We start from the raw sequence: 26,425 nt of genomic DNA on the forward strand, positions 1-26,425 counted from the left end.
CTCACATGCTCACACGTCTGCGCTATGAGAGCCAGACAAATGTCAAGTACTGACAAGCAAGCAGTAATATAGACACCCCCCAGGTGAGCATTCATACCAAGCGTTCCCCTTGCCTCTCACTGGGGAAGCAGCAAGAGAGGCGATAGAAACCGCTTTCTAACAGACTGGGCAATGGCACTTCGTCTATTCCTTTCCTCCCCTCTAAAGAAAAAAGGAGAGAAGAAAATACTATAAAGGAGAGTGCCGCCTATACATACACCGCTGGCTTCCCTCATCTCTCACCTGAGAGACCAAAAGCAATCCAAATATCAAGTTTTCGCCTTAGGGGAGAGGTAGGAATCTGTACCTCCAGTTTTATATGCTTCACAAACTAATGCAGAAAGGAAGGAAACGACGGCAGTCGGCTCCCCACAAAAGTATGGCTTCTAAAAGCTGATCCCCTAAGAAAGTAAGAAAAGCCTGCTGTGGTTCAAGCCCATCTAGACAAGCATCCTGTTCTCCTGGTGGCCAGCCAGATACCTGTGGGAAGCCCAAAACCAGGACCCGAGTGCAAATTGTGATTCTCCTGTCCGCACACCTTGGAAAAAGAAAGCACGTCTCTCTACATTTCAGTGTTGACCTGAAGACTGAGAGCTAAGCAGCTCTCCCCACTAGATGTTGACTTCCAAAGTTTCCCCTCTGGCCAGACAAAGGATGCTCAACGGCTGGTTACTGAGGTTTCCCACACTTAAGAGACTCCTACAAGCTCTCACTGAACAGCTAGCCTAAGCAGCCCTTTGAGAACTTCACTCTTCATCTCAAGTTGGACTGCCGCATCCATCCAACCTTTCGTCTACTTCGCCTGCCTCCAAGGTCCATGGCACAAACAAGGCATCTTTCTGCCCTCTGTGCCTAACATAACCTTTTAAACGTACTGAAGCTGGGACCCTTAGGGTATTCTGGTCTAAAACAATGGCTCTTGTCTCTGGAGCTCCTGATTGGGGTCTCCTTGCCAGCAGTTGTGTTTCTGCAGTGTTAAGGCACATTTGTTCCAGGTGCATAGTAAATGTCAAGAGCAGGCTGGCAAGTAGTCTGTGCACTGTCAGAAGCCTGCCTGCTTAGCCCTAGCTTATGTTAAGTCACTGGTGTAGCATCAACCGCCTTAAATGATAAACCCACCCCCGCTACAGACACACACAAGCTTCCTCGCCTGCAGCAACTGTTAATCTCTAGGTGACCAAAAACATGATTATATGCAAGCCTGAACATCTCAGGAGATCCTGTGCAGCCAGTTAGCAATTGCTTCCTGAAAATTGCATTCCTGGCCGGGATGGACAAACTGTCTTTTGCCAAAGGGCAAGGGCTTTGCACAGTTTTCAAGCACACTTATTCCTGTATCTTGGCCTCTTGCTTCCCCCACCCACAGCTCAGAAGCCTGCTAGAGGAGTGGATGTCCTGTCTTTCGATTTTGCATCCAGAGTCCCTCTTGCAAGACACAACAAAAATCCATTCAGAGGTTCGAGAAGTCTTTTCTGCGGAGAGCAAAGTTCCGAAAGCTCCTCCTCGCTCCTTTTCTTTTGTCTGGCGATGCGGTGGGTTGGCTTTTCAAAATGCCTGTGGTGGTTCTCGTCCACCACAAGGTGGCGGTGTAGTCCCGTGTGTTCCCGACACACTGCCTGATGCCCATGAAGAAAGGCAGGAGGCGCTTAAAAGTTCTGTCTATGGAGGCTTCAGCGGGATGATCAAAACCATCTCTTTAGCCACCTGGAAGGGAAAGGAGAACAAAGGTCACAGTGGCACCAATATTGGAGGAACAGATAGAATCATAGAATTGTAGAGTTGGGAGAGATCTAGTCCAATCTCCTGCAACGCAGGAATTTTCACTAAAGCATCCCATCCAACCTCTGCTTTAAAAAACCTGCAATGAAGGAGGTAAAGGTAAAGGGACCGCTGACCGTTAGGTCCAGTCGCGGATGACTCTGGGGTTGCGGCGCTCATCTCGCTTTACTGGCCGAGGGAGCCAGCGTACAGCTTCCAGGTCATGTGGCCAGCATGACTAAGCCACTTCTGGCAAACCAGAGCAGCGCACGGAAATGCCGTTTACCTTCCCGCCAGAGTGGTACCTATTTATCTACTTGCACTTTGATGTGCTTTCGAACTGCTAGGTTGGCAGGAGCTGGGACCGAGCAACAGGAGCTCACCCTGTCACGGGGATTCGAACCGCTGACCTTCTGATCAGCAAGTCCTAGGCTCTGTGGTTTAACCCATGAAGGAGGAGGATTATATTAAAACTAGACTCCAGATAGCTAGCAAACAAGTTCCCCCTCCCTTTCGGGGGGTGGGGGAGAGACTACAAATCCCATCTGTCTCAGCCAGTGATGCTAATGGTTCAGAATGATGGGAGTTGTAGTCCAGGAGCGTCGTGAAGGTCAGAGGTTTCGCCATTCCCGCTTTTAGAGTCCAGAGCGTAGGGTAGAGATCCCAGCATGTCTCTCAAGTTCTAGGCTCCAGAGGGAAGAACAGAAAGACATAATTCCACCCAAGGAGAACTTGCTAGTATATTCAAATTAGCCAAACAGAGTCCGATTGCAGAATTTGGGTGTTTTCAAGTTGCAGAATCTTGTGTCACGAAGAGGGTTTTTGTCGCGGAGTTCTAGTTGCCTCACCTACCAAACCGCAGTTGGAGTTTAGAGCGCCCGCTGTTCCTGCCGCTGCTTGGAGTCCACGAGTCCCGAGAGAAGCCTTGTCATCTCGTCCAGTTTCCTGTCCAGAGACTCGATTCGCTTCTCCAGCTCCCGGTGGGAGCTGCTGAGGCTGGAGCTGAGGTCGCACATGATCATCTGCATCTGCAGCAGAGGAAGAACAAGACACGGCTGTCCACAGTTCAGCTTTTGCTCAAGTTACTTCCTGGGGCTGGCCCACAGGTGGCGCTCTTGTCCTCAGGGATGGGAGGAAAGTGGCAACTGGGGTGCTGCAGGGTTCTGTCCTGGGCCTGGTGTCGTTCAACAACTTTGTAAATGACTTGGATGAAGGAAGTGAGGGGATGCTCATCTAATTTGCAGGTGACACCAAACTGGGAGGGGTAGCTTATGGCGCAGAAGACAGAATCGGGATCCAATACGACCTTAACAGAGTGGAGAACTGGGCCAAAACTAACAGAATAGGGACAATTGTAAGGTTCTGCACTTAGGCAGGAAGAACCAGCTGCACAAATATAAGATGGGGGGGGCACAAATCGCCTCCTTCCAAGCCTGCTATTACATTATATTTTTTATATATAATATATCCACACTGATATTATTATTATTATTATTATTATTATTATTATTATTATTATTTAATTTGTATGCTGCCCTTCATCTGTAGATATCAGGGCAGTCCAATACCAGATCTAGCTAACACTTCTTATTTAGCCTTTTGGATGACATCAGGTCCATCAGTTTAGTCAACCTAGCCTACCTCACAAGGTTGTTATGAGGATCAATGGGGAGGGATGGCGGAGAAACCTGCCCTGAGCCCACTCAGAGAATGGCAGAAAAAATAATAATTTCAACAACAAAAGCAGCAACAACTCCTTTATTTGGAATAATTTACTTTTCCCCCAGGCACAAAGTACAGTGAACTTTTGTGAACTTTTTTCAGAATCCAAACGTGCTCTGTTTTGAGTGCCACACTTCTGTTTTTAGTGTTACGTCTGTCTGTTTTTGCTATTCTTTTTGTGGCTTTTTTTGTTTTATTTTTGTGACTGTGTGGAACCCAGTTCAGCTACTGATTGATTGTGTGACTGCAGTACATTGTTTATTGCTTTCCTTTTATGGATCAATGGTATCATTAAGATAGTAAAAGTCATGTTAAATTGCTGTTTTAGGGGTTGTTTTTAAAAGTCTGGAATGGATTAATCCATTTTGCATAACTTTGTATGGGAAAGTGCACCTTAGTTTTGGAACACTTTGGTTTTGGAACAGATTTCCAGAACAGATTAAGTTTGAGAATCAAGGTACCACTTTACTGTCATAGAAGCTACATCTCCAGGAACTTATCAGTGGCCTTTTTGCAAGAATTTGCTAACGCTTATTATATTGGAAACACACTGTGCTTAAAGGCACTGCATTGCCTTAGATTAATAGAACCACAGAATTGTAGAGTTGAAGGGTCCTTGACCCCCTGTGATGCCAGAATTCTGCCCACAGCAGTTCCTGGATGGGCTCAAACTGCCAGCCTTCTGGTTAACAGCCAGATGCACTAGTCCGTTGCACCACAGGAGAGTCGACAGAGGATGCATACACGCTGCACATGTAAAGCATGTTCCCCACACCACAGCCCAAAGAAGCCTGGGAACTGTAGCTCTGTAAAGGGTAAACTGCAGTTTCCCAGGATACATTTATTGGGGAGCAATACGCTTTAAACTTGTGTGTACACAGCCTTTTATCGACCGGGCAACAATGTCCCCGGCACACAACTCGCCTTAGAGACATCCATCATGGCATTCACTTGGTCTCGGATCTTCCTGTGCTTCATCCTCACGTGTCGGAACCTACGAGGAGAACAGAGAAGTTATTTCCCCTCCTGGGCTTTCGCCAATGTGCTTCCTTTCCAAATTGCAATGGAGAGAAGAGTTTTAACAGTTAAAACGTACGCAGCAGCCGTGACCCGCCGGTGCACTTTCCTCAGGAAACCCTGACAACTGGCTGCGTGCGCTCGCTATAATTTCTAGCGAAATATACAACACCGTCCCAGGCCCATCTGCAAGTGGCTCAGAGCCCTTGCACGCAGGGCGAACCACGGGTAACAAATCTAACTGGCCCTTGTCGCCGCCGCCTCCCATCTCAAATCGAACGATCGGTTCGATTCGATTCGAAATCCTCGCTTGACTAGGAATCTTTATGCACAAAAAATGGAAGGAAGAAGAAGTTCCAACCAAAGAAAAATGAATAAGCAAGGTGATGTAGAATTAGGCAAAGTTAACAGTGAAAATAAGACGACTTAATGAGGATCGTTTTGCAGAAGAAGAAGAAGAAGAAGAAGAAGAAGAAGAAGAAGAAGAAGAAGAGGAGGAGGAGGAGTTTGGATTTGATAACCCGCTTTATCACTACCCTAAGGAGTCTCAAAGCGGCTAACATTCTCCTTTCCCTTCCTCCCCCACAACAAACACTCTGTGAGGTCAGTGAGGCTGAGAGACTTCAGACAAGTGTGACTAGTCCAAGGTCACCCAGCAGCTGCATGTGGAGGAGCGGAGACACGAACCCGGTTCACCAGATTACGCGTCCACTGCTCTTAACCACTACACCACACTGGCTCTAACCCCAGGGCTCTGAGCCTTCTTCCCTTGGGTGTTCGCCTGATGGTTTCTCCCACCATTCCTTGGCTCCCAAGCAGTCCACGACATAGAAAGGGGGAAACTGGCAGAGCAGGACCAGGGCAGTGCAGCCCTCTGCCCTGGAAGGTGCCTTGCCCAGCCTCCCCCCCCCGACTTACCGCTACACCTGAGCACCCCATGACCTGGGAGTGATTGGCTTACATATGGATGGCTGCCAGCAGCCTTCGGTGATGTTTGCGTGTCCTTAGGCCATCCTTCCTCTTGGTGTGTTTGTGCAGCATCCAAGCCTCCTGCAGCACGTTGGCGGCTGACCACTTCATCTAAAGGTTGGTGCAAAGAAAATGGAAAGAAAAGGGAGAAACGTGATGGCTCGCCGAAGCTCAGTTTCCCTTCTCTGTCCCTAGGAACATAAGGAGCTGCCTTAGATGAAGTCAGAGCACAGGCCCAACAGCTCAGGGCTTCTCTCGCCCTGACTGACAGAGGCTGTCTGGAGTTTCAGCCAAGGAGACATTAATTAGAAATGCCAAGGATTTAGACCTGGGGTCTTTGCACATGCAAAGCACGAGCTCTACCACTGATCTATGCTCCTTTTGCAGAAAGATTTTGATGGTCCACAATTGGACTGGGGAACTTTTGGCCCTGTGGACGCCACTGGGATACAACTCGGGCAAGGAGGCCTTGCCAGCCCTACCAGGAAATACCGGGGGTTTGAACCCAGAACCTTTGGCAAGCGAAGGAGAGTCTGCCACTGAGCTGCAACCCTTCCCTGCAGCGCCATTCGTGACCCATCAAGCGGAAGAAGAAGGAAGACTGACAACTGCATTAGCCTTTGATTTTGCCGGCTAGGACAGGACATTTGTCAAAAGTGTTGTGAAAGCATTGGGGGGGGGGAGGCCAGGGAGGAGGAAACCCACAAGGAAGTCTTGATTTGCATGTATGCCTACACACGCCCTGAGATAACAGGGCAGAGAGCCCAGGAACAGCGGTTATTGTTTATTGCAGGGGGTTCTTAAACCGTGGTCCACAGGGCACATTAAGATGGCACCTGCCAAGGCCAGGACTAGCTGCCTGAGAAACAGTTTCTACACAAATGCAATTCTGGTTCTAAACACAGCATAAGGGGTCTCTATAGTATAGTGTATTTTAAAATGGGGTTTCAGAGTTTTTAGGGGTTTTTGAATGTTTCATGTAGTTTTTCAATTTCATTGTTCTGCATGGGACAATGACAATAAAGATATCGTATATTGTATATATCGAACAACAGAGCCAGGCGTGTTTCAAGTTTTTGCCCCTTGCTGGAAGAGCTAACCACACAAAAACATGCCTCTTGTATTTGCATATTAACATTCAAATAGGACAGCCTTTTAGCTCTTCTGCAGGGCAAAATGCTGCAGCAGAAACCCCGGTAGAGTTTCAGTTTGGAAGGGCTGCCCAACAGGGAAGGAAATGGCGAGGAGTAGAACTGCAGTAGAAGTCTTGGACGTATGAAACTGCTTCCTACAAAGTCAAGCCAAAGTCCCATCCACCTCATTATTGTAGACACCAGGGATGCGGCCCTCCAGGCCTTTCTCTCTGGCCCTTAAGACTCTCCCTCGGCTACACACTTTTCTCTCATGTGCTCCCCTCCCAATCCTCTTGGGGTACCATTGCCTGGCTCTGAGTATTTTTGTTCCTTCAACTGTGATAATTAAGGCTGTGCACAGGCCCCTGACCCGACCAGAAGCCCAAATGTGGGGGCCCCAGATCAAGCTGACCTGGGAACCCACGTGACCCATATCCAGCCCCCCCCAAAAAAAAAACCTGAGCCAGAGCCTGCAAACTTGCAAAGCAGGAACATGCTTTGTGGGAAACACAATGGTAGCATTTCACTAAAAATTGTAGCCAACAAAGATACGCAACTCTGGAAGGAGGAAGGTCTGATGTAATACCCGAAAACCTTCCTGTGACCAGGAAGCCCTGTCTTCTGTTAATTCCTGACTTCTGGTGAATGATGACAAGAAAGAGGATGTTTCGAAATGAAAACAGAAGAGGCATTAAGGAAACTCAAAAGCTACACTTCCCACATTAATCTTGCTGAAATTGATTGATCCGAAAAGTCAGGGGGTGGGCAACGTGCATGTGACGCTCTTGGCTTAATTTCAAAAATCCTCTGCAAACAATTAATTCAGATGTCTGGCGAGAATAACCTATTCCTTTCCTGGCAGCCCACTGGGGGGCAGGGGGAGGAAGTGAGGGGAGGGAGAGGGAGAGAGTGAACGGGTGGCAGAAAAAAGAGAAAAGGTAGCAGAGAGATAAAAAAGAGTGGCACCACCCACTGTTAATATGCAGGCTCCAAAATATTATTCCCCAAGGGACTGCAGCCCTTGATGGACTAAAGTTACCCACACCAGGTGCAGGTAATGGGAGCTATTCTCCTCTGAGGAAAGGCTGGCACATCTGGTACTTTTTAGTTGAGAGAGAAGGTGAGTAAGAAGTGTCAAGCTCAACAACTTTGGGGTTTGCTCAAAATAAGCTCAACAACTCATTTTGGGGTGTCTTGGCTTTTAGTTTTTGAAATATGGCAACCCTGCTTTTCCAGGGACTGTCCTGGATTTACAGGAGCTGTCCCAGTCTCTGATTTGATCCCAGAATGTCCCTCTTTTTCTTAGGACGTTGTCAGGAACCAGACTGAAGGGTATTGCTCTGAGGAAGAATGGTGGAAGTCCCCTCTCCCTCTGCTCAAGGTCCTGATCCTGAAGCTCCTCTGGAGCAGGAGGATAGTATCGACCTACGGTTTGCAGAAGGACACAGTTTGGGAACTGACTGTTGGGCTGAGCTGGGAGAAGAGGAACCAAGGGGAGAGGAACGGGAAGAGAGAGAGAGCTGGTTGGATCTCCCTCACTAGAAAGCCCATGAGCTGTAGAGGCAGGTGTCTGGATAGGGTAGCCTCTCAGAAGGCTCAGTGGTTGGAGGGGGGTCACGTGGTGAGGAGACGGAAGTAACTGGAGGGAAGTGGGAGGAACTCACTTGGGAGCACCTGCACAGCGAAAATGGATGCTGAATGTTTGTGCTGTCTTCAATAAAGCTCTCTGTTACTGCAAAAGACTGCTTTCGCTTCATGCTGTTATCTACAGAGAGGGGGAAGGTAGGCCTTGCCTGGCAGACGCCCCTATTTTCGTCAGAGAAATGTTGGAAGGTATGGAGCTATGCGACCCCCAAAGCCAAGGAGATAAGTAACTATACAGTCATACCTCATGTTACATCTGCCTCATGTTACGTTCTTTCAGGTTACGTCCCGCGGCAACCCAGAAGTACCGGAAAGGGTTACTTCCGGGTTTTGCTGCTCGCGCATGCGCAGAAGTGCAAAATGACGTCACCCGCATGCGCAGAAGCGGCGAATCGCAATCCACGCGTGCGCAGACGCGCCACTGCGGGTTGTGTTCTTTTCATATTGCGAACAGGCCTCCGATTTACTGCTATACAACCTTTAGAAAACATCTGAAGGCAGCTCTGTATAGGGAAGGTTTTTTTTTTTAAGTTTAATGTTTTATTGTGTTTTTCTTTATGTTGGGCAATTTCTGCCCGGACACTGTTTCCAATGGCCAAATACCGGCAATTTATGGGAAATTCCAGACGTATGGCAACCCTGAGATACAAGTGTTTCTAAGCACAGCACATAGGTAAACTATGGAACTCTCTCCCACTCTTTCCCACAGTGATGGGCACCAACTTTGATGGCTTTCAAAGAGGACTGGACAAAACCATGGCGAAGAAGAATATCAGCAGCTACAAGCTCTGCTTTGCCACTGAGCACCAGTTCCTGGGAATCGTAGGTTGGCAAATTGCTTTTTATACAGGTTGCTGGTTCCCCACAAGGCACTGTGAGAACAGGAAGCTGGACTAGATGGGCCGTTGCCCTGACCTAGCGAGCTCATCTTCTGCCTTACCTCTTTGGCACATTGAATGTCCATCATGAAGTTATGGACGTGTTTTTCAGCCCTGCTGAATTCCAGCTTATCAGCAGCAACAGCCACCAAGAGGGCCGTGCAGCCCACTCCCTGCAAAAAAATGAGGACAATGAGTTTGAAGCAATAAAACTGGAGGCACAGAGGAAATATACGCCGTGTGCCTTGGGTTAAACTAGGAATTACTGTGGCAAATAGGGAATATGATAGCTCAGCGGAAGGGCACATATCTAATTTCAGGATTTTCTGTATTATTAGCCTTGTTCCTCGCATAGCTCAAAAATTTAAAAACAAAAAAATCAGCCCAGTTGGTGCATTTGATTATCAGTGCAGTTTTGAAAAGCTCATTCTGCCATCTTAATTCAAAATGGCATCACATTGTATCCAAGCACAGATGAAAACCTGGCTCCTTGATCTTGGGAACTACTGTGCAAATTTTGGTGGTGATCTCTTAAGAGATGCCCAAATGCATAACAAATAAACATGCAACTTTCCAAAATATATAGTAGTTTATTATGATTATGTTTGTGATCATCATTAATCACTTGCTACATGAATAGTCTCTAAACATATTGGAAATGCAGAAAGGAGTTTCTCAACGTATTTCACAAGATTTATATACTACTTGTTTGAAATAAAAAGCAAAGCAGCTTAAAGCAGAGCACACAATTGTGTGGGGAAGACCCCCCAATACATTTTTAGACTGCAGCCGCCATCAGCATTATGACCATGGACCACACTGGCTAAAGTTGATGGAAGCTGAAGCCCAAAATCTCAAGATCTCCACTTGGGCTACCCATACAACGATCCACAGAGCAGCAGCAAAAGCATATCATCAATAAACAGCAAAATCTGAGGTCTACAAACATAGGCTTCCAATTAACACACAAGAATAAGGAGGCCGAGAAAAACAATACAATTCAATGGAAATGAAATGTACAAATGCACACACAGTGTAAATTTGTGTTGTTTCATTCACATTCCTAGGTGGAAAGTTATTGTTACTGGAGGTGGGGAGGGTGATATAATTTTTTTTAAAAAATAAAATAGTATTTATTTTATTGATAAATATAAATATATTACCATCGAGGATTTATGGCATTCTAATTTGAAGACAAAAAGTTAACTCCAAACCGTAGCATATTCCACAGGAGGCATTTGAACATTGTTTTCCCCATTAATATATAAAATAATTTTTTGCCACGTTGTTGAAAACAAATCTTTTTTGGGTTTGTCCTCTACATTCAATTCTGGGTTAATTTTTCAGCAGTATGGACCAGATCTGACTATTCCTTATTTTAATCCCATGATTTTGAAATACAGAACCCATTGTCCATCCAAGCCAACTTCATTTGGTCCAGCCTACATTCCCAGTAATGCCAAGGAAAGGATTGGTATCAATTCCTGTTTTGTTATCGAATCAATTTGCCAAGAGACCACTGTTATATATAGCATCCGACAGCCCTTGACAGACAGCACAAAAAAGCGGCATTTAGCACTTGACAGCTTCATGGGATTTCTTATTTGATGCCTGACCAACAATAATAATGATACTAAAAAATCAAATCAATGTATTTGAGTCTAAAGCACTCAAGTCCAGCTGCCAAAGTTCTGAAGTTGCATTGCAGCATCACATTTTCAGATATGAACTTTCCGTTTCAGAATCAGGCAACTTTCCGATTCAGAATTGAGAGGAAGTGTGGTGTAGTGGTTAGAGTGATTGATTAGCACCTGGGAGGCCAGGATTCAAATATCCAGTCAGCCACAAAGCTTGCCAGATGACCTTGGAGTCAGCTGCTGCCTCTTAGTCGCTGCCTAATCGATTTCATTAGTCCACACTTTCCTCCAAAGAGCTGAAGATTCTCCACCTCCTCAGTTAATCTCAAAAAAAACCCCTGCAAGGTAAGGTAGTGACTGGCCCAAGGTCACCCAGTGAGCTTCACAGCTGGATGGGGTTTTAAACCCTGGCTTCGCAGGGTTGTTGTGAAGATTAAATGCAGAGAGGGAGAGACCACATAGCCACCTTCAGCTCTTTGAAGAAAAGGGTGGGATACGGATACAATAAATACATAAGTTTTTTTTGGGGGGGGGGAGCTGGGAGTCGGATTCCGGATTTGCACAAATCTGCACGTTTCAGCTCTGCGCCATGCGCAGACGCATCTCTTACCATAACACCGGTGAACACGCACACGACTTTTCCGCACACCGTCACCGGAACAACATCTCCGTAGCCGATGGTTAGGAAAGTGATGGGGATCAGCCAGAAAGTGCTATATAGGTAGTCGTTGTCCATATGCTCTCTGACAGGTGGGAACGAAGAGAGGTTCGTCAGGAAATGTGTGTTTCACATTATTGAGAGTTATATCGCACCCTTCAGAGTTACTTAATAGGACGGGGGAAATAGTAAACTCCTAAAAACTAAAATTAAACACCCATAAGCAAGAGATCAAAATAGCAGATCAGTGAACAGGTACCAGCAGTGTTCAAACTGATTCAAAATAGGCCCTGGGAAATAAAAATACATTTGGTACTGCAAGCACAAGCGCATTCTTTCCACTTGTGACTCCCTGCCACTGGAATTCAGAGGGGTACTGCCTCTAGCCAGGGAAGTAAAACTCAGCCACCGTGGCTATGCTGTCCTTGCCACTATCACTACTGCTCCCTCACAGGCCCTCTCCCTCTGGGCCCAGTCTGGACCACTGCCCAAACAGACAGGGAGTGGCGCAGGGCAGGAGCGATGACATCATTTGTCTCTCTTTGCTCAGACAAATCGATGAGGGGATAACAAGGCTTTCAAGTTTTGCTCGTGGCAGCTTGGCATAGTGGGGAGGGGGACACCAGAGAGCGAGGAAAATAATCAAGCGGGGTTGGGTACATTTTCCCATGAAACATAACCCAGTCCAGTTAGACAAGCGTTCTCTCCCATCATGCACCAGGGCAGGCATGCCAACACTGCAGCTTTTGAGCAGGAGACTGTTGGTTTTGCAACTGATCTTCCTCGCAACTGCTTTGAAATCCAATCTATGGGCTTTGCCTATTTATTATTTTTTTGACTGAGTGTCACCTGAAGTGACAAAATGCTTGTTTATTCTTTCCGCCGAGGCTGACTCAGTTGCTAGCCTCCGGCTCATCAGGGGAGTTTATTTACCTGTTGGCTGGGCATCAGGCGGAAAATGGGATTGTCCTTTACAAACAAAGGCCTGCTCTGAAAAGGAAGAGGGTAGCGCTCTGGACTGCTTCAGAGTAGAATGGGTTCCTTCTATGGATGGGACCATCTAACTGACAAAGCACACGTTCTGTAAGCAGAGAGCTCCAGGCTCAGTCTGCAGCTAGAATAGAAGTGGGGGATGCTGTGTCTTATAGAAGGACACAGGTAATCAGAGTCCATTCTGGTTTGGTCCCCATCCTCCTCTCTCCCACATTGTACAAGAGCAACCCTGAGATTAAGAGGAGGAAGCAGGCAGCCAGGGTCATCCCCCTAGACTGGTTGCATGTCAGGCAGGTCGGTGGGTGGGTCGGATGAGCTCGGTGGGCCAGTGCCCCGTTTGCCCTAATCCAGAATATGGCAGCTAGACTGATAACTGGGAGTGACCGCCGAGACCACATAACACCGGTCCTTAAAGACCTACATTGGCTCCCAGTACGTTTCCGAGCACAATTCAAAGTGTTGGTGCTGACCTTTAAAGCCCTAAATGGCCTCGGTCCAGTATACGTGAAGGAGCGTCTCCACCCCCATCGTTCAGCCTGGACACTGTGGTCCAGCTCTGAGGGCCTTCTGGCGGTTCCCTCCCTGCGAGAAGTGAGGTTACAAGGAACCAGACAGAGGGCATTCTCGGTAGTGGCGCCCGCCCTGTGGAATGCCCTCCCATCAGATGTCAAGGAAATAAACAACTATCTGACTTTTAGAAGACATCTGAAGGCAGCCCTGTTTAGGGAAGTTTTTAATGTTTTATGTTTTAGGGTGCTTTTAGTTCTGTTGGGAGCCGCCCAGAGTGGCTGGGGAAACCCAGCCAGGTGGGCGGGGTATAAATAATAAATTATTATTAGGTAAAGGTAAAGGGACCCCTGACCATTAGTTCCAGTCGTGGCCGACTCTGTGGTTGCGTCGCTCATCTCGCTTTATTGGCCGAGGGAGCCGGCGTACAGCTTCCGGGTCATGTGGCCAGCATGACTAAGCAGCTTCTGGCAAACCAGAGCAGCGCACAGAAACACCATTTACCTTCCCGCAGGAGCGGTACCTATTTATCTACTTGCACTTTGACGTCCTTTTGAACTGCAGGAGTTGGGACCGAGCAACGGGAGCTCACCCCGTTGCGGGGATTTGAACTGCCGACCTTCTGATCGGCAAGCCCTAGGCTCTGTGGTTTAACCCACAGCGCCACCCGCGTCCCTAAATTATTATTATTATTATTATTATTATTATTACTAACTGACCCTCGCCGCCTGACACCAGCACAGGCAGGCCCTGGTCCTTACCGTTCACAAACAGATAGCACCCAAAAGGCAATGAACCAGAGTCCCATCGTGAAGATCAGCAGCACCCTTCCTGGCTGGCTGTTCACCATCACCCGTAGCACGAAGGGGTACTGGAAGTGGATCTTGTTGAGGGACCCGATGCTGCGGTACGAGGCGTCTCCCAGAACGCTGCTCTGCAACAGGGCCGCCCGCGTCACCAGGTAGAGGCGGAGGAACATGAGCAGCGACAGCAGCATGTCGACCTCAGAGAGGAACAGGAAGGCCTGCGTGGGCTGGGGCTCCAGGCAGGCGAAGTCTCCGGTGGGCAAGGGGTGGATGGAGCAAACCAGCAGCTCCAGCATGATAAATGCCAGCTTCCGGCAACTGACAGCAATCCGCCAGTCAGTCAAGGAGTTGTCCATCATGAACAGCTAAGGGGAAAGAGAGCAGATAATAATAATAAAAATCCAGTATCCAAGTGACGCCCTCTTGTCACCCCTCCAGTGGCTGGTGGACGTTGGTACTGGTAGGGCAGAAGATAGGGAGACCAAGGCTCCATTCGGCTTATTCCATTCTCTTGACAGTTCCCTAGCTATTCATTTCCATGTTATATTGGAGCTTCCGCATGATGGTAAAAATGTCACTTCCGGAAACATAGCAGAAGTTCCACGCTAAGTTCCATGCTACAGTGGTACCCCTGGTTACATACGCTTCAGGTTACAGACTCCGTTAACCCAGAAATAGTGCTTCAGGTTAAGAACTTTGCTTCAGGATGAGAACAGAAATCGTGCTTCGGCGGCACGGCAGCAACAGGAGGCCCCATTAGCTAAAGTGGTGCTTCAGGTTAAGAACAGTTTCAGGTTAAGAACGGACCTCCGGAACGAATTAAGTACTTAACCCGAGGTACCACTGTATTTGCTTCTGGTGGGGAGTGGGAATCTGCTTGCAATTAACACTAAGGTTAGCACTAAATTTACGACATATTCTGCTGTGTTTCTGATGTGGAAGCCACTTCCAGAAATATCGTAGACTACAGTGGAAGTTTTGTGCTCAGGTCAATGTTATTTGCTTCCAGGAAAAAGAAATCCTTTCAGAAATAGCACCAAACATGCTCTATATTTTCTGCTGTGTTTCCAGAAATGGCTTCTACATGTGAAAGCTCAAATATAATGCGGAAATCAGCAGGTAGGGAGACGTTGGGGAAATGGAATAAACGGCGATGGGAATGCAACGTTTGTTGTTTTTGCTACAAAGAGTCTTACATGGCGACCCTTCTCGAAACACATACAGCACCTTGCTTCTCTCCTAGAATTGAGAGGAAAAGGATTATGCTGAGCTGGTGAGACTAACAGGGAAAATTCGAAACAGCAGGACCAGATTTTCCTAAAGGACTGGAAGAAATTTATCTTGCTTTTGAAAGACAGTTGTAATCACTTAACATCACTTGTAGAACTACAGAAGTTTTGTAAGGAGGACTTTACAAATTATTGTGACAAGGACTAAGATTAGTGGATGTAAGATAGGACTTTTAGCGATAAGCATAGTAATAAAATGCAAAATCAGAGAAAAATTTGGAAAACCACTAGAAGGGGTTGAGGGAGGTCTCAGGCTGTGATGGCCAAAGACATATCATGTTGCTTTGGAGTTATTATGTTGGAAAATTTGTGCAAAAACTAATTAAAAATATATATATGAGAGTAAAAGAATCAAAAGGCCTCTTAATTTATTTGTATTTCTTTAACAATCTCTCTCTCTCTCTCCAAGCAGTCTCAAAAAATGGTATAAAACATTCATTTAAAATAGCAATAAAAACAAGGCTTTATGAAAACAGGCATTGCAAAATGATTTTAAAAAACCACAAATGTACATAATAAAATGGCATGTCTGGTTAGCCAAAAGGAAGAGGGTTTTTTTAGCAGGGTCAAAAACAGCACCGTGAAGGAGCCTGCCTGATATCAATAGGCAGGGAGTTCCACAGAATAGTTGCTGCCATGCCAAGAGTTTTGTTTCCCGCACAGATTCAGATTCCCAATATAAGAACGGTAATGAATGGCTTATGAAAATGCACATATGTGTGGAAGGAGAGAAGTGTGGACGCTCCAGCACTCCTTCCATTGCCCATATCCTGCTGCTGCTCCCTGCCATCTACCTTGGTTCAACTTCCATCTCCTCTTAAATCGCCACGTCCCCCCACCCCACACACACTACCCCCAGTCTGTCCCTAAACTCCCACAAAGCATCTCCACATCCCACAGGAAACACATTGCCTCTCCTGCACCTAGCTTTGAGTAGAAGGAGAGCATTACATTTCCAATTATTTGTGTACACACACAACCTCCCGGAAACTGGCTGGGCAGCAGGATGGCCTTGCCAAGTTTACAACATGTTTTATTATCTTATACGAAGACTGCATTTACATCTCTCGGCCAAGACAACGAAGGGAGTTTACAGTTTGAAAAGACTAAAGGCTGTGCCCTGGAAACTTCCGCATCAAATCACTGCAGTTCTCTCTACATGGGGCTGCCCTTGAAGACGACTTGGAAACTTCAGTGGGTCCAAAATGCAGCAGCCAGGGGTCCTTTTAGATCTCAAATAACCCCTGTTTTAAGACAATGCGCTGGCTGCCAGTTCGTTTCTGGTCCCAATTCAAGGTGCTCATGTTATTGTTTAAAGCACTAAATGTTCAGGGCCCAAATATCTGAAAGCATGTTTCCTTCCCTACAGACCGTCTCTGGTGCTGAGATCAGCAGAGGGTGCCCTCGTGGTTGTTCCTCCACCTTCAGAGGCTCAGGTGGGGGGGAGGGAGCAGAGTGGCCCAGGACAGCGCCTTCTCTGTGGTGGCCCCTAAGCTGCGGAACTCCCTCCCCACAGAGATGCATCTAGCTAGCGCTTTCATTATGCATCTCCTGGAAAATGCTGAAGATACACCTCTTTACCCTGGCTTTTGATATTTGAGGAGTATATTTTTAGGAACTGTGGTTGTAAGTTGTTTTAAACTGTTTGTAATATTGTTTTAATGCTGTAACCCACCCTGGGACCATAGGGTGAAAGACAGGATAATAATAATAATAATAATAATAATAATAATAATAATAATAATAATAACAACAACAACAACAACAACAACAACAACAACAACAACAATAATAAATGTTGTTTAGTCATGACCAACTCTTCATGACCCCATGGACTAGAGCACACCAGGCACTTCTGTCTTCCACTGCCTCCCGCAGTTTAGTCAGTAATAATAATAATAATAATAATAATAATAATAATAATAATAAAATAATAATAATAATAATAATAATAATAATAATAATAATAATAATAATAAAGTTGTACCTCGGCTCCCGAACACCTTGGGAGTCAAACATTCTGGCTCCTGAACGATTAAAAACTGGAAGTGATTGTTCTGGTTTTTGAACGTTTTTTCAGAAGCCAAACATCCGACGGGGCTTATGGGGCTTCTGATTGGCTGCAGGAGCCTCCTGCAGCCAATCAGAAGCTGCACTCTGGAAGTTGAACGTTTCAGAAGCCGAACAGACTTCCGGAACGGATTCTGTTCGACTTCCGAGGTACGACTGTAATGATGATGGTGGTGGTGGTGGTGTTACATTGGATCTGCTGGTATAACTCCTATGCTCCACAGAGAATGCATAGGGCATTTCCAGATGAGAATCAGGCGTTCATCCTGCTTTGCTTGCATGGAAACTCGATGAAGTTGGCTATTTAATGAATATTCACTCTGATTTGTATGCAGGAAGGCGTCACATCCAAGCAAGTGTTTGTCCCGCTGCATTTCCGCATCACTTCCCTGATTGCAAGAAGTCTGAACCTTTATTGGAGAAGCAGGTTTGCTGCGCCAAATCAGCTTTAATTGCCCAATCTGAACTTGTTGGCATGTGGATGAATCCTAAGGACATAAGAGCAAGTGGCCCATCTGGGTCCAGCATGCTGTTCTCGTAGCGGCCGACCACTTGCCCACGCAAAGCCTGCAAGCAGGGCCTGAACCCAAGAGCGCTCTCTGCTCCTGCGCTTTCTAGCAACTGGCATTCATAGAAACACAAAATCACAGATTCGCAGAGCCGGAAGGGGCCACGAGGGTCATCTAGTCCAACCCCCTTTAATGCAGGGATCTTCCACCTCCATGAAGCTGCCAGCTCCTCCTTCATAGCCACCCGAGTCTGTGGCCATCATTGCTTCTTGCCTGCAACGCTATGTAAGCACTTTCAGTTGCAGGAGCTGCTCTTCCTCTGGCTAACCCCATCGTGTGTGACAGAAGGTCTGGCATGTGAATGCACAAACACTTAAGAGTGTCTGCTAGGCAGTTTTTCGGCAGCCCACGTCTCTTTGCTGGCCGTCTGCACTCTGGGCGTGTCTGTGTGACTCAAGGTTATATATTTATCTGCATGCAAACTAGGCTGATAATACTTAAGGAATTTCAAGCTCATTGTGGGAGGGGGCAGGGGGGGAACCCAACGCTTGTTAAGAGCTGCCACTGTAATTCTTGTAACATACGGAGTAAAAATGAATACCAGGATTATATGTGTTTAGGCAACAGGAGTTTGGGCTTTATCAGGTTTCGCCTGCACAAAACATCAGGCATAGTTTTGACCTTACTAATGTTTCTGACTGTATTGGCGGCTCCTTCTAGTTCAGTTCTCCCTCGCTGGCCTGCTCTGAAATGTTTTAAGGGTGAAAACCAACGTTAGTAATGCTCAGCGTCAATCAATGGAGGTGAGTAACTTAAGTCCATTGGATCAAGCTGAGAACAGCAATAGCAGCGGCCCTTATTTCCTCCTGCAGTTTCCATCCACTGTAGGAGGCAGTATGTTTCAGAATACCATCAGTGGATGGAAACTGCAGGAGGGGAGAGAGCTACAGGCTCTGGCCTGATCCTGCAGGCTCTACTCCCAGTATGTTTCCGAGCACAATTCAAAGTGTTGGTGTTGACCTTTAAAGCCCTAAATGGCCTCAGTATACCTGAAGGAGCGTCTCCACTGCCATCGTTCTGCCTGGATACTGAGGTCCAGCTCCGAAGGCCTTCTGGTGGTTCTCTCATTGCGAGAAGCAAAGCTACAGGGAAGCAGGCAGGGGGCCTTCTCGGAACGCCCTCCCACCAGATGTCAAAGAGATAAACAAGTACCTGACATTCAGAAGACAGCCCTGTTCAGGGAAGTTTTTAATGTGTGACATTTTAGTGTATTTTTGGTCTTTGTTGAAAGCCGCCCAGAGTGGCTGGGGAAACCCAGCCAGATGGGCAGGGTACAAATAAATTATTATTATTATTATTATTATTATTATTATTATTATTATTATTATTACGATTATCATCAAATGCACTCAAAATATGGGTGCAACAGTTTAAGAAGGGTGCTGTAATGGTTATGGGGTTGCTCGTGCGTAAGTTGCCGCCACTCCTGGCTAGGTGGCCTGGTTAAACCTTTCCTGGCTGGACAGCCCCTCACTTCGTGGCTGTTCAGTCACTGGCAGAATTCGACAGTGGGCGTTTCTTCAACCTTTTCCAACATAAAAGTTGTTTGACGCCCAGTCTCCTCCTAGCCTCCCTGCGCGGAAGCCTTCTGCGCAGGGTGGGCGTGGGTAGCGGAGGACCTGTGCTCTCTCCGCTGGTGTCCAGTGAAGAGTCTCTGAGCCTGCTCTCCGCTTCCCCCATTGGCCCCCCTCCATCCCTGGTGTCGCGCTGATTTTCTTCCCCAACAGGAGACCTGCCTCTCTCCCTACTTGGCCCCTCTCCAGCATCGTCGTGGAGCCCCTCCTCCTCCTCTCGTTCCGATGGCAGTTCCCTGACAGGTATTGAACAAGCTGGAACGTATGCAGAGGAATGCAACCAAGATGTCGAGCCTTATGAGGAACAGTTGAGGGAGCTGTGTGTGCTTTAGCCTGGGGAAGAGGAGACTGAGAAAGATGTGACAGCCATCTTCAAATATCTAAAGCGCTGTCTCATGAAGGGCAAAGCAAGAATTTCTCCTGTTCCAGAGGCTGGGACCCAAACCAATATCTTGAAATTGCAAGAAAGGAGATTCTGACGAAACACCAGGAAGAACTTTCTGACTGCAAGAGCTGTTCAAAGGTGGAATGGAGTCCCTCGGGAGGTTGTGGACTCTTTCATTGGATGTTTTTAAACACAGGATGGATGGCCATCTGCCTTGTATGATTGAGTTGAGATTCTTGCATTGCCGGGGGTTAGGCTAGATGACCCCTGAGGTCCCTTCCAACACTTTGATTCTATGCTTTGTGCTCAAGAACAATTGTTTCATTCATGCAGAAGCCAGGCTGGTTTAATCAGTTAACTGACCAGTCGATTAAAACTCACACAATCAACTAAGTTAAGTTGTATTAATAGCACAATCCAAGGCGTGTCCACTTTGGAGGGGACAAAATCTAATTCAGATCAGTGGTTTCTGCACACCCACAAATATTCTGAGACTTTGAGACATCTGGTTATATTATATTCATCCTGATTCCTTTGGTTGCTTTGAACAGATAACACCAGGCTAAACTGAATGATGGCCAGAAAGTCCTTCTGGCAAATTACAGGAGAAGCTAACCTGAAGAGGAAAAGCAAAGGACCCCCAAAATAACACCAGAGCCAGCCCTCCGCGATATCCTGCAGCGACCACAACTCGCCCAGTAGCTGGATGAAACATGCCGTGACTCAGTCAGGAAACAGCTCACTCAGATCAGCAGCAGAGATCAAACAGCCCAAAGGAAAGGAAAAACCCTTCTGAGATGTATTTTCCAAGTGTCACTAGCTCCTATGCGCGGTTGAGCTATATGGGTCTGCAAAGAAGGCTGAAGTTTTGGGCTTGCGTCCCAGATTTTGAATTCAAATCCCTGCCTGCCAGCCTAATCTTTCCATTCACCTTCGTTTCCCCATGAAAAGCTAGTTCCCGGCCATTTTTTTCTTTGCAGTTAATTTATAGAGTGGAGGAACGTTACAGGTTCCGAATCAAAATCCATGCAACCGCCGCCGCCACCCCCCCCAAGGTCAAAGGTAGGGAACATAGGAAGCTGACTGAGTCAGAGACCATTAGTCCTTTGGATCCAGCAGACAGAAAAGAGAGTACTTCACACAGCAAACTACAGAACTCGTTTCCGCAGGAGGCAGTGACTTGGACGGCTTTCAAATAGGACTGGACAAATTCATAGGAGGATAAGGCTATCAGTGATTATGAGACATTATGGCTATTTTCTGCCTCTACAACTAGAGGCAGCAAAGCTTCTGAATGCCAGTTGCTGCAAGAGGGGAGAGTGCTCTTGTGGTCGGTTTATAGAATTATAGACCTGTAGAGTTAGTGGCGCTGTGGTCTAAACCACTGAGCCTCTTGGGCTTGCCAATCAGAAGGTCGGCGGTTTGAATCCCCGCGACGGGGTGAGCTCCCGTTGCTCGGTCCCTGCTCCTAGCAGTTTGAAAGCACACCTTCTGGCGGGAAGGTACACGGCATTTCCGTGTGCTGCTCTGGTTTTGCCAGAAGTGGCTCAGTCATGCTGGCCACATGACCTGGAAAAACTGCCTGTGGACAAACGCCGGCTCCCTCGGCCTCTAAAGCGAGATGAGCATCGCAACCCCAGGGTCGTCTGCGACTGGACTTAACTGTCAGGGGTCCTTTACCTTTATCTTTTAGAGTTGGAAGGGAGCACAAGAGTCATCTAGTCCAGCCCCCTCCAGCTTAACATGCTCAGAGACATTTGCACCTATGCATATATTTTAGCATATGCAGATCTCCGTCACGATCCCAGTTTCATATACGTACCTTCCCATTACCATTTTCCTGTTACCGGTATAATGGCTACAGCTTCCCAAAATGAGGAATCAGGCCCTTTTGGGTAACCTTCGGCTGAGTGATCTGTCCTTCACCCAGAAGCCCTACTGCCAGGAATTTGTTTCAAGCCTTGGGTCATTGATTTGGGGCATAATTATCCCCCTCCCAAGCCTCATCCTGTCCCTCTTTAACAAGCACAACACCTACTTTTTCTCACACTGTGTGCTGCTTGCAGCGAGCATACCAAAATATGTACCAATTACTGGAGTGAACCTGTTTTGGGGAGGTTTTTTTTGTCATTTCCATGACAACAGCTCTCCCCCAAGGGGGGGTGGGAACCACCACAGGCATATTTGCATCAAGTAGTGCTGTCCAAAAGAAGGACACAAATATGCTAATTTTAGAATTAATCACTATAACGGAGATAGAAAAAACACTTCACAGAAGACTGTGACCCAGGTGACTTTTGATGAAGCTCAATAGGTGATCTAGGTCTTTTGTGGCCATATTTACATCATACATTTGAAGTGCTATGGTAACGCTTTAAACAGTTGTGGCTTCCCCCAAATTATTCTGGTGGCTGTAGTCATGGAGCTACAATTTCCAGAGAGATTTAACAAGCAATCCTTCTTCCCAGGGAATCCTGGACATTGTAAATCTGTGAGGGAAACAGGCGTCTCCTAATAACTCTCAGCGCCCCGAACAAACTACAGCTCCCATAATTCTTTGAGGGAAGCCATGACTGCCATCATTGTGGCATCCTAGTGCTTTAAAGGTACGGTGTGTATACAGCATTTTGTCAGACTTTTTGACGTCGGCTGCGCTCATTTGCGAAATAGTCCCATAGTTAGGCTTACCTGGATCTCTTTGATGTGAAAAGCCAGGATCGTGATCAGAAGCCCAGCTGTGGAGAGGGTGATGAGGCACTTCACCATGAACGAGTACGCAAACCACTGAAGGGAAGAGGAGGGAGAAGTGAGAAGAAGGGCCGGGTGCCATTAGAGCATTATTATCATTCCACTTCATTCTTGAATCGCTTCCTATGAAGCACCTTGAAGTGATTTTGCAGTACAGTAGAAATGCATATCCAACTACTGCTTAATTACCATATTTTTTGCTCTATAAGACTCACTTTTCCCCTCCTAAAAAGTAAGGGGAAATGTGTGTGCGTCTTATGGAACGAATGCAGGCTGCGCAGCTATCCCAGAAGCCAGAACAGCAAGAGGGATTGCTGCTTTCACTGTGCAGTGGATGATCCCTCTTGCTGTTCTGGCTTCTGAGATTCAGAATATTTTTTTTCTTGTTTTCCTCGTCCAAAAACTAGGTGCGTCTTGTGGTCTGGTGTGTCTTATAGAGCGAAAAATACAGTATATAGAAAGTTAAAACAACAGCATATGCAGAAACAATGGAAAGTCATTGCATATATATAAAAAAACAATTATAGACACTGAATGGGATAAGAAGTCATAGCTGAAGGAGAGCCTGGCTACTGAATCAGGCCAATGGCCTGGCTAGTCCAACATCCAGTTTTCATAATGGCCAGCCAGTTGTCTACAAACAAGTGGGCCCTGGGTGCATTTCAGCCCCTCAAGGGTATCAGCTATTACGTCCAGAGCCAATGGTTTGATGGTGGCTGCTGTTTGACAAGAGTTGTAGGCTCTGGTGGTTTGCCTCCCTTCAAAAACTTAGAGTGGTAGCACTTAATTCTCAAATTCCTGCATTTCAGGGGGTGGACTAGATGACCGTTGGGGTCCCTTCCACCTCTACAATTCTATGAAATGGGACCATATTTATCATAGTGCTGTGGGGTTGGGAACCTCCAGCCCTCCAGCATGGCCCACCAGGCCTCCTCATTTGGCCAGCAAAGGCCATTTTGGGGTTGCCACGCTTCTTGTTGTTACCACTATTAAATTCATTAAATTTGTATCCATAGATCTCAAGGTGATTCATAGCATAAATATAGAAGATAAATACAGAAAATACATAATAAAAACAAGAACAAAACCAATAAACCTCTCCCACCCGCAGGCACATTTAAAAGGCCATATAACAGGCATGTCCAAAGTCTGCTTTGGGGGCCTAATGTGGCCCACCAGTCGATTTAACCTGGCCCCTGTGGCTTCAATCCTAAAAAAAAGCTCAACAATTTTGGTCGGCCCTCACGCATGTTCACTTCATCAAATCTGGTCCCCTTTGAGAAAAGTTTGGGCACCCCTGCCATATAATGTTAACCACCCAAGGCCTGGTTGAAGAGGAACGTTTTCGCCTGGTGCCTACAGGTGTATGCAATGAAGGTGCCAGGCGGGCCCTCCTGGGGAGAGTATTCCACAAACAGGGAGCCACTGCAGAAAAGGCCCCATTCTTATGTTGCTACCCTCTGGACCTCTCACGGAGGAGGAGCACAAAGAAGGGCCTCAGATAATGATCACAGGGTCTGGGTAGGTTCATACTGGTTTCAAATTGATGCTTTTAACTGTTGCGTTGTTTCATTCTTTTGTAAACCACCTGGAGGTTGCTGCTGTTGTTTTTCACAATCAAGTGTTAAATAACTTTTGTGAAATAAATAAACAAGTTATTTTCCTCAGTCTTAGGACCAAATGCCACATTGTGTGCGCTCTGTTGCAACAGTGTTGCAATGGATTTGCTTTGTTTTCCACTTAACTGAGAAAAAGAGCTTTGAGGGGAACCGCAAACTGTGGTGGGGAGGAAGCAAAATTTGTGGGTGCTTAGCTCTTCCCTCCAAGCTTTGGGTGAGGAAAGTGACTTTTAATCAGAAAAGTAGTTACGCAAAACCCCTCCCCTTCCACCGTTTGACCCAGAATTGCAGCCTCCTCAATATTTCTTCTTTCCAATGGGGCTGGAGAGGGGGAAGTCAGAGCTTCTGTCATGTAGCTGCGAGTAAAAGAGAGTTTGATTCTCACGTTCAGTTCATGCTTGGTGCATGAATGCAATTGGGAAGATGTGCATTCAAAGACCCTAGCTATTATTATGGCTTGAGCATAGTATGAATTTGGTTGCATTTTTCCCCGGGGGGGGGTCCTTTCTTGCATGTTTTGCCGAACCGCTTTTTCATAGAACTTCAGTCAGTGCATCTGGCTGTTAACCAGAAGCTTGGTGGCTCCAGCCCACCCAGGGATGGCTACAGGCAGGATGGCTGCATTGCGGGGGGCTGGACTAGATGGCCCTCAGGGGTCCCTTCCAACTCTGCGATTCTATGATCCATATTAAATAACAGTAATAATAGTAAACAAAGCTGGAGATTCTTGTTCCGTAGCCATTCTACGCTTTTGTGTTGTCTGTTATTCACAACAAACCCTAACCTTCCACTGGTCTTGATCTACAACGCAGCAAAAATACATTTTAAAAAGGTCATAAAACAAACAATACATAATACATTCATATATATATACACACACACACACACACACATACACACACCTAACAAAGCAGACTGCACAACTATACGAAACTAAGGTCAGGCATAGGCAAACTCGGCCCTCCAGATGTTTTGAGACTACAATTCCCATCATCCCTGACCACTGGTCCTGTTAGCTAGGGATGATGGGAGTTGTAGTCCCAAAACATCTGGAGGCTGAGTTTGCCTATGCCTGGCTGTGATCATGGGTGTGGCAGATCCCATCCCCCAATCAAGTAAATAAATAAAAATATTTAACTAACTGACCAATTGTATCACAGGTAACTTGGTTCTGCCCCCCCCAATATAAAGCCTGCCCCCCCCAAATAAATCCTGGCTATGCCCATGGCTGTGATCATGTAGACAGTTCCTGGGGCATAAGTCCCATTTAATTCAATTGGGCATACTTTTGAGTAGACATGCATTGGATCGTGCTGTAAATCCCACTTGATGTTTAGCCAAAAAAAACAAAAACCCACCACTTTTTTCAGTTAGCCCCTTTATATTTATATAAATTAACCATGCCCATTAATTTCAACGGGTCTAACTCTGAGTATGACATACATTGGATGTGGCTCATACCTTTGTTTATACGTAAGCATATCTGTTAGAACAGCAATGATATAAATAATACGGCTTAATGCTTGCAAATTCTCAAGCACTCCACATACAATGCATGATATAGCTCTAGCTAGGTAGGTCAATATTATCACCCTCCATAATGCAGATGGGATGGAGGCACAGGGGCTGAGAAGGAGCAGATTGCCTGAGACCGCCTAGGGACCTCAGCCCACAGATAACATCCAAAGCGGGTACTTCCTAATTTGCGGATCCTTCTCCTATGGCTCCTAGACTACACCAACCTGCAGGAAAGTCTAGGATGGCATTCAAGAATTGGCTGCCAGCACCGACAGCTGAATGGCACTTCAGGGGAACCTGGCTGGCACAAAGCTCAGGCCGAACAAAAGGAAGTAATTGTTCACAAAAAGGTTATTAACCGGGAAGGGGGTGGGAATCACTGCAATAATTGCCACATTTTGGCTCCGTTGAAAAACCTGCACTGGCTTCCAGTTTCTTTGTGGGCCTTGGGTATCTGCCAGAGGTCCAACATCCCAACAGGGCACAACCACGGATGTCATTTACACACACACAAACACACACAGCCTTGTGCTCTGACTAGCGCTGGGAGAGCTGGGAATAGTCATTTTGATTTCCCACAGTGCCCTTGGTGTGGCCTTGCTCCAAGGAATTGTGGGGAATGGAAACAGCGGCTAGTATCTGTCTGGCATCCTTCTGTCTCAGAAGGTAATGGAGTACTGCGCCTTGGGGGGTGAGGTCAAACTGTCGGAAGGTTCCATGGCAGCTAGAAACATCAGCTTAGTGCACTGGCTGGTAATTTTTTAAAAAAAGGATCGAAGTGGTTTGCACAAAGAATGAAACAACAACAAAACAAATCAGTAAAAACAGGTAAAAACAACTACAGTCAAACCTCGGTTCCCAAACGCCTCCATTTTGGAACATTTTGGCTCCC

General features: G+C 46.6%; 1 protein-coding gene across 1 annotated transcript in view; it reads right to left on the reverse strand.

Moving 5' to 3' along the window:
• Window positions 1-1,251: 1,251 nt before the first annotated feature.
• The window catches only part of KCNN4 (potassium calcium-activated channel subfamily N member 4), a 45,770-nt gene continuing 20,596 nt past the window's right edge, over window positions 1,252-26,425 (reverse strand). Inside the window, exons 2-9 of the mRNA XM_053398148.1 lie at window positions 22,337-22,432; window positions 13,717-14,126; window positions 11,408-11,540; window positions 9,223-9,333; window positions 5,498-5,616; window positions 4,444-4,513; window positions 2,650-2,825; window positions 1,252-1,743 (exon numbers count right to left, since the gene is read on the reverse strand). Coding sequence (XP_053254123.1) covers window positions 2,667-2,825; window positions 4,444-4,513; window positions 5,498-5,616; window positions 9,223-9,333; window positions 11,408-11,540; window positions 13,717-14,126; window positions 22,337-22,432 — 1,098 coding nt within the window. The 3' untranslated portion in view covers window positions 1,252-1,743; window positions 2,650-2,666. The remainder of the gene's footprint in view (window positions 1,744-2,649; window positions 2,826-4,443; window positions 4,514-5,497; window positions 5,617-9,222; window positions 9,334-11,407; window positions 11,541-13,716; window positions 14,127-22,336; window positions 22,433-26,425) is intronic.

This window comes from Podarcis raffonei, chromosome 8 (assembly GCF_027172205.1).
Source record: "Podarcis raffonei isolate rPodRaf1 chromosome 8, rPodRaf1.pri, whole genome shotgun sequence".
Taxonomy (NCBI): Eukaryota; Metazoa; Chordata; class Lepidosauria; order Squamata; family Lacertidae; genus Podarcis; species Podarcis raffonei.